At 45.8% G+C, this 12,500-nt stretch overlaps 1 protein-coding gene across 1 annotated transcript in view; it reads left to right on the top strand.

The window, feature by feature from the left end:
• LOC128379913 (unconventional myosin-XVIIIb) overlaps window positions 1-12,500 on the top strand; it is a 120,453-nt gene that overhangs the window by 10,582 nt on the left and 97,371 nt on the right. Inside the window, 7 exon segments of the mRNA XM_053339552.1 lie at window positions 54-154; window positions 251-314; window positions 3,273-3,417; window positions 5,559-5,729; window positions 8,600-8,690; window positions 9,519-9,711; window positions 11,617-11,697. Coding sequence (XP_053195527.1) covers window positions 54-154; window positions 251-314; window positions 3,273-3,417; window positions 5,559-5,729; window positions 8,600-8,690; window positions 9,519-9,711; window positions 11,617-11,697 — 846 coding nt within the window.

The raw sequence follows: 12,500 nt of genomic DNA, 5'->3' as shown, positions 1-12,500 counted from the left end.
TCCACCTGTTCACTCACTCTCTTGCTCTCTGCTCTCTGCTGTTCCTCCATCAGACGATGATGTTGGACAAATGGAAAGTGTGTCAGAAGACTCAGGGAGAGAGTAACTTCCTGGTTTTCTCTCAGATGTTGGCAGGAGCCAGCACAGAAATGAGGTAATCTCTCTCATACATATCAAACAGACGTGTGCTACTCTTCTCTTCTCTCTGTTTCCAAATACACTGAATATCTTCTTGATGATTCTTCTTTAGGACGGAGCTGCAGCTGCACCAGCTGCCTGAATATAACTCTTTTGGTATCGTTCATCCCACCAAGGTAAAGTTACTGTGATCACTCATTCTCTGTTTTAACCCTCCTGTTGTCCTCGAGTCAAGGAAGGAAAGAAGAAAAGAAGGGAGGAAGGAAAGGAGAGTGAACGGAGGAAAGAAGGAAGGAAGGAAGGAGGGAGAAAGGAAGGAAGGAAAGAAGGGAGGAAGGGAAGGAGGGTGAACAGAGGAAAGAAGAAGGAAGGAAGGAGGGAGAAAGGAAGGAAGGAAGAAAAGGAGGGAGGAAGGAAAGGAGGGTGAACGGAGGAAAGAAGGAAGGAGGGAGAAAGGAAAAAGGAAGGTAGGAAGAAAAGGAGGGAGGAAGGAAAGAAAGGATGCAAGGAAGGTAGGCGGGAGGAAGGAAGGAAGGGAGGAAAGGAAAGAAGGAAGGGAAGGAAGGACGGAGGAAGGAAATAAGGTAGGAGGAAGGAAGGAAAGGAAGGGTGGAAGGAAGGTAGGAGGGAGGAAAGGAAGGGAGGAAGGGGAGGAAGGGAAGGAAGGAGGGAAAGAAGGAAGGTAGGAGGAAGGGAGGAAGGAAGGGGGAGGAAAGGAAGGGAGGAAGGAAAGGAAGGAAAGGAAGGATGGAAGGAAGGTAGGAGGGAGGAAGGAAGGGGGGAGGAAAGGAAGGGAGGAAGGAAGATAGAAGGGAGGAAAGAAAGGAAGGAAGGAAGGAAGGAAGGAAGATTAATCAACATTTAAGATGAGTGAACAAAGATTACATCATTGTTTTTTGGAGAAGCTCAGTTGGTTTTTAGCCGTGTAAGGAAATATACAGTTTTAATTTTTAGGATGTAGAGCTGAGATGGAGGGAAGAAAAAAAAGATGTTTATGGTTTTACTCTCACTCAGTACTGGAAAGGAATTAAACCAATCAGTAAATCAATCAAAGTTTATTTATATAGCAGCTTTCATTCAGGTTAATGTGGTTTAAAGTGCTTCATAGTTGATTTACAAGCTGATAATGAGACAGAACAAGTGACGACATGAAGAAAAAGAGTAAAAACAAAGAGACTAATGCACTTTATACTGCTCTGTTCCATTTAAAACAGGCTTTTAGCTTATTTCATTATTTATTATAGAGTCTATTAAAATGTTATTTATTGTGTACGCTGCTGGACCAAGGTAATGAATTTAGTTCCTTCATATTTTTAACATGTTTGAATGACAATAAACCAAAATGAACTGAACTGAGTGAAAATGAGAATGATGAAAAAGTAATTAAACAAAAAAGAAGAAAAATAAATAAATAAAAAATAAGAGAGAAAAAAATTATTAAACTAGGATAAAAAACGAGGAAAAAGACAAAACAAAAGTGAAAAATGAAATAAAACTGATAAAAAGTTTAATAAAAGCTTGACTAAAACCTACATTTAAAAAAGAAAAAAGAAATAAATGAATTAGGGCTGTCAGCGTTAACGCGTTAATCGCGATTAGATTAATGCAATCCATAACACGTTAATTTTTTTTAATCTCATTTTAATGTTGCAAGCCTTTTTGTCCCTTCTCCTCCCCCGTAGACGGCTCCTCTAGCTGTAGCGCTATGCTTTGAAGTGGCCTCCTGCAGTAAACCTACCGCGCTGATGGAAAGTAAGAGAGCTACTGGACTTTTGAACGGCTTGTTTAACTTTAAAACACTTCCAGACGCTTCAGTTGACAAGTCAAAAGTAAAATGCAACCTGTGTCAAACGGAGTTTAACTACCACCGGAGTACGTGGAGTTTGAGTTAGCACCTCCACGCTAAACACCCAGGTGCAGCCAAGCGAGCCTCAGCTCCACCAAAGGACCATTTTGGAGTGTGGGAGTCGCAGCAGAGCCGTGATTGATTCCCAGTTAAGACACTCTGGTAAGAAATGCTTTACATTATGGGCTTAAAACTGCCTTCAAATGGAAAATAACAGGATTTTAAACATGCAATTCAAAACGCGATTAATCGCAATTAACTATGGAAACTCTGCGATTAATCTCGATTAAAAAAATTAATCGTTTGACAGCCCTAATTTATTATTTATTTAATATTTTTGCAGATCAAAACTGTTTTTCTCAATTCTTGTTCATTTCTTTCATATTTAGAAAAGAGAGAAATCAGAACTGTGTGTATGAAAGCTTTTAACACGACTCCACTTCTACTGACTTCATTTTTATATAATAATTATATTTATAACTTTTTAGCTAACACTTCTTCACAGCGAGTACATATGAACAAATCACCCCAGAGTAAAAGAGAGTGTGACCTCGGTGCTGGTGTGAAGGGTTGAAGCACCGCACGCGTAAAAATAGAAACAGGAGGATTTTTACTGAAGAGGTGAAAAAACTCAGAGATGAGATGTGACTCAGCTGTTCTTCTGCCTTATTAACAGTCTGGATACTCCCTCTCTTTCTCCCTCCATCCATCCATCCATCCCTCCCTCCCTCCATCTCTCCATCCCTCCCTCCATCCCTCCCTCCATCACTCTCGCCCTCCCTCCCTCCATCTCTCCATCCATCCCTCCCTCCCTTCATCCCTCACTCCCTCCCTCCCTCCCTTTCTCCATCCCTTCATCCCTCTCTCCCTCCCTCTCTCCCTTCCTCCATCCCTCTCTCCCTCCCTCAATTCCTTCCTCCCTCCATCCCTCCTTCCCTTTCTCTCTCCCTTCCTCCCTCCATCCCTTCATCCCTCCATCACTCCCTGCCTCCATCCCTCCATTCATCCCTCTCTCCCCATCCCTCCCTCCCTCCTTCATTTCCTCCCACTCTCCCTCTCTTCCTCCCCTCTCTTTCTCTCTCTCCCTCCCTCCATCCCTCTGTCCCTCACTCCCTTCCTTCCTCTCTCTCTACCTCTATCCCTCCCTCTCTCCTTCGCTCCCTCTCTCCCTTCCTTCCTCTCTCCCTCCTGCTAACCCTCCCTCTCTCCCTCCATCCCTCTCTCCCTCCCGCTATCCCTCCCTCCCTCCATCCCTCCATCTCTTCCTCCCTCCCTCCATCCCTCTCAGGTCGAGGAGAAGCAGCGAGCGTCCGTCGGCTTCATCAAGCTGCTGGCTGCCATGGAAACGCTGGGTTTCTCAGCCGGCGAGCAGAAGGCGATATGGCACGTCCTGGCTGGTATTTACCATCTGGGAGCAGCCGGGGTCTGTAAAGGTAACGCTGGTTCATCCTCATCATCACACACACACACACACACACACACACACACACACACACACACACACACACACACACACACACACACACACACACACACCTTAACCACTGGCCCCAAAATGTTCCACACAGCTATTATTCCCAATTGCATGAGCCATCCCCAATTAACGGGTCCTAAGTATGACATTTGTCCCCAAAAGTAGCCTATATGACAAAGCCACACACACACACACACACACATCAGATCATTGTCACTTTTGGGGACATTACATAAACTTAAATTTGTTCTTATTGACGCTATTTCTATTTTATACCATGCACTTTGCTGCTGTAATACTGTAAATTCCCCCCACCGTAGGCGTATCGTATCGTACGTATTGTATCGTACCATATATCGTACCACATATCGTATCGTATATCGTATCGTATCGTACGTATTGTATCGTACCATATATCGTACCACATATCGTACCACATATCGTACCACATATCGTATCATATATCGTATCGTATCGTACCGTATCGTACGTATTGTATCGTACCATATATCGTACCACATATTGTACCACACATCGTACCACATATCGTATCATATATCATATCGTAGCGCATCGTATCATATATTGTATTGTATCATATCATATCGTACGTATTATATCGTTCCATATATCACATCGTATCGTACCGTAGCGCATCGTATTGTATCGTATCGTATATCGTATCGGATATCTTATATCGTATCGTATATCGTATCGTACCGTACCGTATATCGTATATCGTATCGTATCGTATATCGTATCGTATATCGTATCGTATATCGTATCGTATATCGTATCGTATATCGTATCGTATATCGTATCGTATATCGTATCGTATCGTGTATCGTATCGTATATCGTATCGTATATCGTATCGTATCGTATATCGTATTGTGTATCTTATATCGTATATCATATATCGTATCATATATCGTATCATATATCGTATCATCTATCGTATCGTATCGTACCGTATATCGTATTGTGTATCTTATATCGTATCGTATATCGTATCGTATATCGTATCGTATATCGTATCATACATCGTATCGTATATCGTATCGTATATCGTTTCGTATATCGTATCGTATATCGTATCGTATATCGTATCGTACGTATTATATCGTATATCATATATCGTATCGTATATCGTTTCGTATATCGTAGCGTATATCGTATCGTATCGTATATCGTATCATATATCGTATCGTATATCGTTTCGTATATCGTTTCGTATATCGTTTCGTATATCGTATCGTATATCGTATCATATATCGTATCGTTAGCGTTTCGTATATCGTATCGTATCGTATCTTATTAACTGTCTGAAATTTGTCCCCGAAAGTAGCCTATATGACAAAGCCACACACACACATCAGATCATTGTCACTTTTAGGAACATTAAATAGACTTACATTTATTTTTTTTGATGCTCTTCTATTTTTTTACTGTCCACCTGTTGCTGCAATACTGTAAATAATACTAGTACTAATACTAATAAAGGAATATCATATCGTATTTTTTGTATATTAAATGATCTTATTGTAGCGTATCATCGTATCTCACTGTATCATATCGTATGTTAAAGTATTGTATCATACCTGCGTCGCTCTGTGAAACATTCAGCTCAGTTTCAGCCAGTTTTAATATGAATGAATTTCTAGTGTAAGCTTTCACTGAGCTGTAATATCATCATTATAAAACCATCAGAGGAGACACTTGAATGCTTGAACTGCTTGATTTCTTCTACTTGAAGTTAAATAGACTTCCAGGCTGAATGATCTCCAATTTAATAATCGAGTCGAGTTTTCCAACGTAAAGCTTTTGTTTTTTTTCTACGAGGTAAACACGACTCACTCAAAGTATTAATACATCATTCAAAAGCAACAAAAAGGAATGCCTCCTAAAAAACACCTTATTGTTATTATTTAACTTATTTTATTTCAATTTTTTAGCATTTTCTCTCTTATGGATGCTCTTCCTGATGCACATTTGCAGCTTTTGTCCTTCTTGGTGTTTCTCTGCTGTTGTAAAAGACACTCAAACAAACAAACAAGCCCCTCCCTCTATGACTGACCCCCTTTTTTCCTCTTTTGCACAGTCGGCAGGAGACAGTTTGTGAACTTCGACAGCGCTCAGGTGGCCAGCAGCGTTCTGGGCTGCGAGGGAGACGATCTGCACACCGCTACTTTCAAACATCACCTCAGACAGCTGCTGCAGAGAGCCACCGGGGGCAGCAGAGAGAGGAATGCACCCGCGGAGTCAGAGGAGGGTGAGGATGATGAGGAGGGAGGAAGAGGAGGAGGAAGGATGAGGAGGGGGGAGGAAGAGGAGAAGGCTGGGGAGGAAGGGCTGAGGAAAAGGAGGAAGGAGGAGGAGGAGGAGGGATGAAGAGGAGGAGGAGGGAGGAAGAGGATGAGGGAGGAGGGGGAGGGAGGAAGAAGAGGAGGAGGAAGGGCTAAAGTGGAGGAGGAGGAGCGAGGATGCGGAGGAGGAGGAGGGAGGAAGAGGAGGAGGAGGAAGAGGAGGAGGGAGGAAGAGGAGGAGGAGGAGGGAAGAAGAGGAGGAGGAGGGAGGAAGAGCTGAAGAGGAGGAGGAAGGGCTGAGAAGGAGGAGGGAGGAGGAGGGAGGAAGAGGAGGTGGAGGAGGGAGGAAGAGAAGGACGAGAAGGGAGGAAGAGGAAGGAGGAAGAGGAGGAAGAGGAGGAGGAGGGAGGAAGGGAAGAGGAGGAGGGAGGAAGAGGAGGAGGAAGAGGGAGGAAGAAGAGAAGGAGGGAGGAAGGGCTGAGGAGAAGGAGGGAGGAGGAGGAGGAGGAGGGAGAAAGGGCTGAGGAGGAGGAGGGAGGAAGAGGAGGAGGGAGGAAGGGCTGAGCAGGAGGAGGGAGGAAGGGCTGAGGTCGAGGAGGAGGGGGAGGAGGGCGAGGAGGAGGAGGAGGGAGGAAGAGCTGAGGAGGAAGGAAGGGCTGAGGAGGAAGAGGGAGGGAGGGAAGAGGAGGGAGGGAGGGCTGAGGAGGAGGAGGAGGGAGGAAGGGCTGAGGAAGAGGAGGGAGAAAGAGCTGAGGAGGAAGGAAGGGCTGAGGAGGAGGAAGACGAGGGGGAGAAGGAGAAGGAAGAGGGAGGAAGGGCTGAGGGAGAGGAGGAGGGAGGAAGGGCTGAGGAAGAGGAGGAGGGAGGAAGGGCTGAGGAAGAGGAGGAGGGAGGAAGAGGAGGAGGAGGAGGAAGAGGAGTGGATACTGTTTGTTCTCTAATAAGGTTAAATAAAGCAGAGTGAGGAAGCAGCAGAATGAGACTAAAAGTCCCAGAGAGGCTTTAAAAGAAAGCTGCTGTTCTTCTTCCTATCAGCCGGGCTGTCTGCAGGTTTTTAAGATTCTGTCTTATTTATTGACTTCATGTTTCAAGGTGAAGTTTCTGAGGTGTGGAGCAGTTTTTATGAGTAGGAAGAAGACTGCTCGCTACTTAACCTGGATTTAAATTATACAGCAGTTACGAAAAATCTGTTTTGAAAATCTCTTATGAGGAAGAAACGATCTCAAGGATGTTTTTTTTAAATTTGCTTCATAATAACTGAGACAAATCTCACAAGAATCATTTAACCCTCCTGTTGTCCTCGAGTCAAGGAAGGAAGGGAGGAAAGGAGGGTGGAAGGATGGAAGGAAGGAAGGAAGGGAGCAAGAAGGAAGGAAGAAAGGAGGGAGGAAGGAAGGATGGAAGGGAGGAATGGAGGAAGAAGAAAGCAAAGGAGGAACGGAGGAAGGAAGGAAGGGAGCAAGAAGGAAGGAAGAAAGAAGGAAAGGAGGAAGGAAGGGAGGAAGAAGGAAGGAAAGGAAAGAGGAAGGAAGGAGGGAAGGAAAGAAGGAAGGGAGGAAGAAGGAAGGAACGGAGGAAGAAGAAAGCAAAGGAGGAAGAGAGGAAGGGAGGAAGAAGGAAGGAAAGGAGGGAGGAAGGAAGGAGGGAAGGAAGGAGGGAAAGGAAAGAGGAAGGAAGGAGGGAAGGAAAGAAGGAAGGGAGGAAGAAGGAAGGAACGGAGGAAGAAGAAAGCAAAGGAGGAAGAGAGGAAGGAAGGAAGGGAGCAAGTAGGAAGGAAAGGAAAGAGGAAGGAAGGAAGGGAAGAAAAGAAGGGAGGGAGGGAGGAAAGGATGGATGGAGGAAAGAAGGAAGGAAGGTAGGAGGGAGTAAGGAAAGGATGGATGGAGGAAAGAAGGACAGAAGGAAGGAAGAAAGGGGGATGGAGGAAGGTAGGAAGGAAAATTTGAAACCACCTGAAAAGGCAAAACTGTCATAAAACACAACATGAGCCTCTTCTCTTCTCCTCTTCCACTGCTCAGGATTTCTCTGCTGGTTAGTTGTTTTTTTTTCGGTTTCACAGCTGTGTCACATCTGGACAGGTGTTACAGAGCTGCGTCCCTATTGGTCAGAGGTTACAGGTTAGAGGTCTAAATGAGCAGCAGGTGGGATGAAAGTGAGAAATATAGCAGAGAAGATCAGTGAGAGAAAAGAAGAGAGTTTTATAATCAAGTGTATAGTTTTATACACTTCCATCCCTCCATCCCTCCCTCCATCTCTCCCTCCTTCCATCCCTCCTTCCCTCCCTCCCTCCATCTCTCCATCTCTCCCTCCCTCCCTCCCTTCCTTCCTCCGTCCTTCCATCCCTCCCTTTCTCCATCCCTTTCTCCCTCCATCCCTTTCTCCATTCCTCTCTCCCTCCATCCCTCCCTCTCTCTCTCCATCCCTCCCTTTCTCCATCCCTTTCTCCATTCCTCTCTCCCTCCATCCCTCCCTCTCTCTCTCCATCCCTCCCTTTCTCCCCCACTCCCTCCCTCCATCCCTCTCTCCCTCCATCCCTCCCTTTCTCCCTCCCTTTCTCCCCCACTCCCTCCCTCCATCCCTCTCTCTCTCCATCCCTCCATCCACCCCCCCCACTCTTCCTCCCTCCCTCCTTCCATCCCTCCTTCCCTCCCTCCATCCCTCCCTCCATCCCTCCATCCCTCCCTCCCTCCCAAGTGTATAGTTTTATTGTCAGGTCTGTTTTCAAATAACTTTTATTCACCTGTGTGTGTGTGTGTGTGTGTGTGTGTGTGTGTGTGTGTGTGTGTGTGTGTGTGTGTGTGTGTGTGTGTGTGTGTGTGTGTGTGTGTGTGTTCAGGTCCCAGACTCACAGCTGTTCAGTGTGTTGAAGGAATGGCTGCTGGACTCTATGAAGAACTGTTCACCACCATAGTTTCACTCATCAACAGGTACGATCTCACCTCACAGTCAAAACCAGTTTGTCTTTACTGGTTTCACTGGTTGCTTCATTTATATCAGAGGAGTCAAACTCATTTTCATTCAAGGGCCACATACAGTACAGCCCAATTAATCTCATGTGGGCCGGATCACTAAAAGGAAGGAAGAAGGAGGAGAAGAAAGAGAATACAGGAAGGGATGGAGAAAGGTAGGAAAGACAGACGGAAGGAAAAGAAGAGAAGACAAGAAGGAAGGAAAGAAGGAAGGAAGGAAGGAAGGGAAGACAGATGGAAGGGAAGAAGGAAGGAAGGAATGAAGGAAAAGAAGACAGGGAGGAAGAAAGGTAGGAAGGAAGGAAGGAAGGAAGGAAAGACAGATGGAAGGGAAGAAGGAAGGAATGAAGGAAGGGAAGATAGATGGAAGGGAGGAAGGAAGGAAGGAAGGAAGGAAGGAATTAAAAGAAGACAGGGAGGAAGAAAGGTAGGAGGAAAGATGGAAGAAGGAAAGGTAGGAAGGACAGATGGAAGGAAGAGAAGACAAGAAGGAAAGAAGGAAGGTAGGGAGGAAGGACAGACGGAAGGAAGGCAAAAGAGGAAGAAGGAAACCGGGCCGGATTGGACCCTTTCAGTGGGCCACTTCTGGCCCACGGGCCACATGTTTGACACCCGTGATTTATATATTAGTTGGGGAAGGAAGCAAACCACCTCTCAGTATCCCTGTGCTGTGTGTGTGTGTGTGTGTGTGTGTGTGTGTGTACGTGTGTGTGTGTGCGTGTGTGTGTGTGTGTGTGTGTGTGTGTGTGTGTGTGTGTGTGTGTGTGTGTGTGTTTTTGGATGCAGGGCTCTGAGCGGGAAGCAGCTGACGTTAGCCTCTGTGATGGTTGTGGACTCGCCGGGTCTGAGGAACCCCCGACACTCTGCAGACGAGCGAGGAGGAAGCTGGTCCGAACTCTGTCACAACTACCTGCAGGAGAGACTGCTGGAGCACTACCACACACACACCTTCACACACGCGCTGGAGAGATACACACAGGTAACACACTACCACACACACACACCTTCACACACTCGCTGGAGAGATACACACAGGTAACACACTACCACACACACACCTTCACACACGCGCTGGAGAGATACACACAGGTAACACACTACCACACACACACACCTTCACACACTCGCTGGAGAGATACACACAGGTAACACACTACCACACACACACCTTCACACACGCGCTGGAGAGATACACACAGGTAACACACTACCACACACACACCTTCACACACGCGCTGGAGAGATACACACAGGTAACACACTACCACACACACATCTTCACACACTCGCTGGAGAGATACACACAGGTAACACACTACCACACACACACCTTCACACACTCGCTGGAGAGATACACACAGGTAACACACTACCACACACACACCTTCACACACTCGCTGGAGAGATACACACAGGTAACACACTACCACACACACACCTTCACACACTCGCTGGAGAGATACACACAGGTAACATACTACCACACACACACCTTCACACACTCGCTGGAGAGATACACACAGGTAACACACTACCACACACACACCTTCACACACTCGCTGGAGAGATACACACAGGTAACACACTACCACACACACACCTTCACACACTCGCTGGAGAGATACACACAGGTAACACACTACCACACACACACCTTCACACACTCACTGGAGAGATACACACAGGTAACACACTACCACACACACACCTTCACACACTCGCTGGAGAGATACACACAGGTAACACACTACCACACACACACCTTCACACACTCCTCCCTCCTCGTTTCCTTCCTTCTTCCTCCCTCCTTTCCTTCCTTTTTCTACCCTTCCTTCCTCTTTTCCTTCCTTCTTCCTCCTTTCCTTCTTTCTTCCTTACTCTCTTCCTTCCTTCCTCCCTCCCTTCCTTCCGTCCTCCCTCCTTTCCTCCCTTCCTTCATCCTTTCCTTCCTTCCTCCCTCCTTTCCTTCCTTCTTCCTCCCTCCTTTCCTTCCTTCTTCCTCCCTTCCATCCTTCCTTTCTCCCTCCTTTCCTTCCTCCATCCTTTCCTCCCTTCCTTCCTCCTTTCCTTCCTTCTTCCTCCTTTCCTTCTTCCTTCCTCCCTTTCTTCCTTGACAACAGGAGGGTAAATTCATGAGTGTATATCAGCAGTATTATTGTCTTTCTTTTGTCCTCAAACCTAAAGAGCAGGAATCCTTTTTTAAGCCAGTCGACTTTCTTCTTCTCACTGAAACTCTCTGGAATAAGATGAGAGATCATATTTCTAGTAAAGCACCAGAAACTTAGGGAATAAAACTTTTTGCTCACGTCTCCTGAGAAAGAAGAAGTGCCTGAGTGCTTTTTACTGGAGCAGTAGCCTACATTCAAAAACTACCTCAGTCCTGTCAAGTCTACTTTTAGTTCTTCTTCTTCTTTAGTTCTCAGCGTGCTACCTTCACTGGTGTTAAACATTAAACCTGTACTGGCTCTTATTAGTCTGGTTAGAGTGGTACAAATATGCAGAAAAAACTACCTTAATGGCGGAACAAAAGCTATAAATCTGATTTGTTGGCTTGAAAATGTTCTGGGTGGTAAATTATTTTCTCATCTTTAGTTTACAAGAAAGCTAATAATGAATAAATGGAAAAATAGAGAAACACAGATAATTCAAAAAAAGGGAAAACATAACTTTCAAAGAAGGACAGAGGAAAGAAGGAAGGAAATGACGGAAAGGAGGAAGGAAGAAGGAAGGAAAGGAGGGAGGTAGGAAGGGAGAAAGAAGGAAGGAAAGGAGGGAAGGAAATAAGGAACAGTCGGGGTCAATTTGACCCGGGAGGACGACACAAAGGTTAAATGTTTTTTTACATGATTTGAGTAAATAATCACTCATATGTTTTCTGTTACAGGAGAAGGTCCACGTAGACTTTGAGTGTCCAGAGAGCAGTCCCACGGAGGTTGTGTCCGCCATCGACCAGCCGCCTCCACAGGTACACAACTCATACTGACTACATGTAAAACCAGACGGGGAGCTCTGGTCCTCTGAAATGAGGCCAACCAGGAAGTAACTTAGAGCTGCATTCTATCAAAAGGCCACCAGGGGGCGACCGTCTCTATACAAGTCAATGGAGAATTCACCAACTTCTCACTTGATTTCTAACCTCAGTAAACGTTTTCAAAATGTGTTTATGGTCTCAATCGCTAGTTTAAAGCCTTCTTCAATGCAGTATGATGTTCATTTGGGACATTTTGGCCTCCCTGATTTTATATGTGACGATAAAGCAGGGTATGCATTAGGGCGTGGCTACGTCCTGATTGACAGGTTGATTGACCAATGTCCTCATAATCCAGCCCTCGTAACCATAGCAACCTCCCCGCTCCGCCCATGGCTCCCAGCATGCACCTGAAATTTTCAAGATGGCGCTGCCTAGATTCGAAACTATTGGCTTCCGAGCAGCAGTCCACAAACCAATGGGTGACGTCACGGATGTTACGTCCATTTCTTTTATATAGTCTATGAGTAACATATAAAGCATCGACCAGCCGCCTTGTCCTTCCTTGTTTCCTCTTTCCTTCTTTCCTTCCTTGTTTCCTCTGTTCTTCTTTCCTTCCTTCCTTCCTTTCCTTCCTTTCCTTCCTTTCCTTCCTCCCACTCCTTCTTTCCTCCGTCCTTCCTTCCTTGCTTTCCTCCCTTTTTTCCTTTCCTTCCTTCCTCCCTCCTTTCCTTCCTTCTTCCTCCCTTCCTTCCTCCTTTCCTCCCACTCCTTCTTTCCTCCGTCCTTCCTTCTTCCTT

Source organism: Scomber japonicus, chromosome 19 (assembly GCF_027409825.1).
Source record: "Scomber japonicus isolate fScoJap1 chromosome 19, fScoJap1.pri, whole genome shotgun sequence".
Taxonomy (NCBI): Eukaryota; Metazoa; Chordata; class Actinopteri; order Scombriformes; family Scombridae; genus Scomber; species Scomber japonicus.
This window is presented reverse-complemented; position numbering and strand designations above follow the sequence as displayed.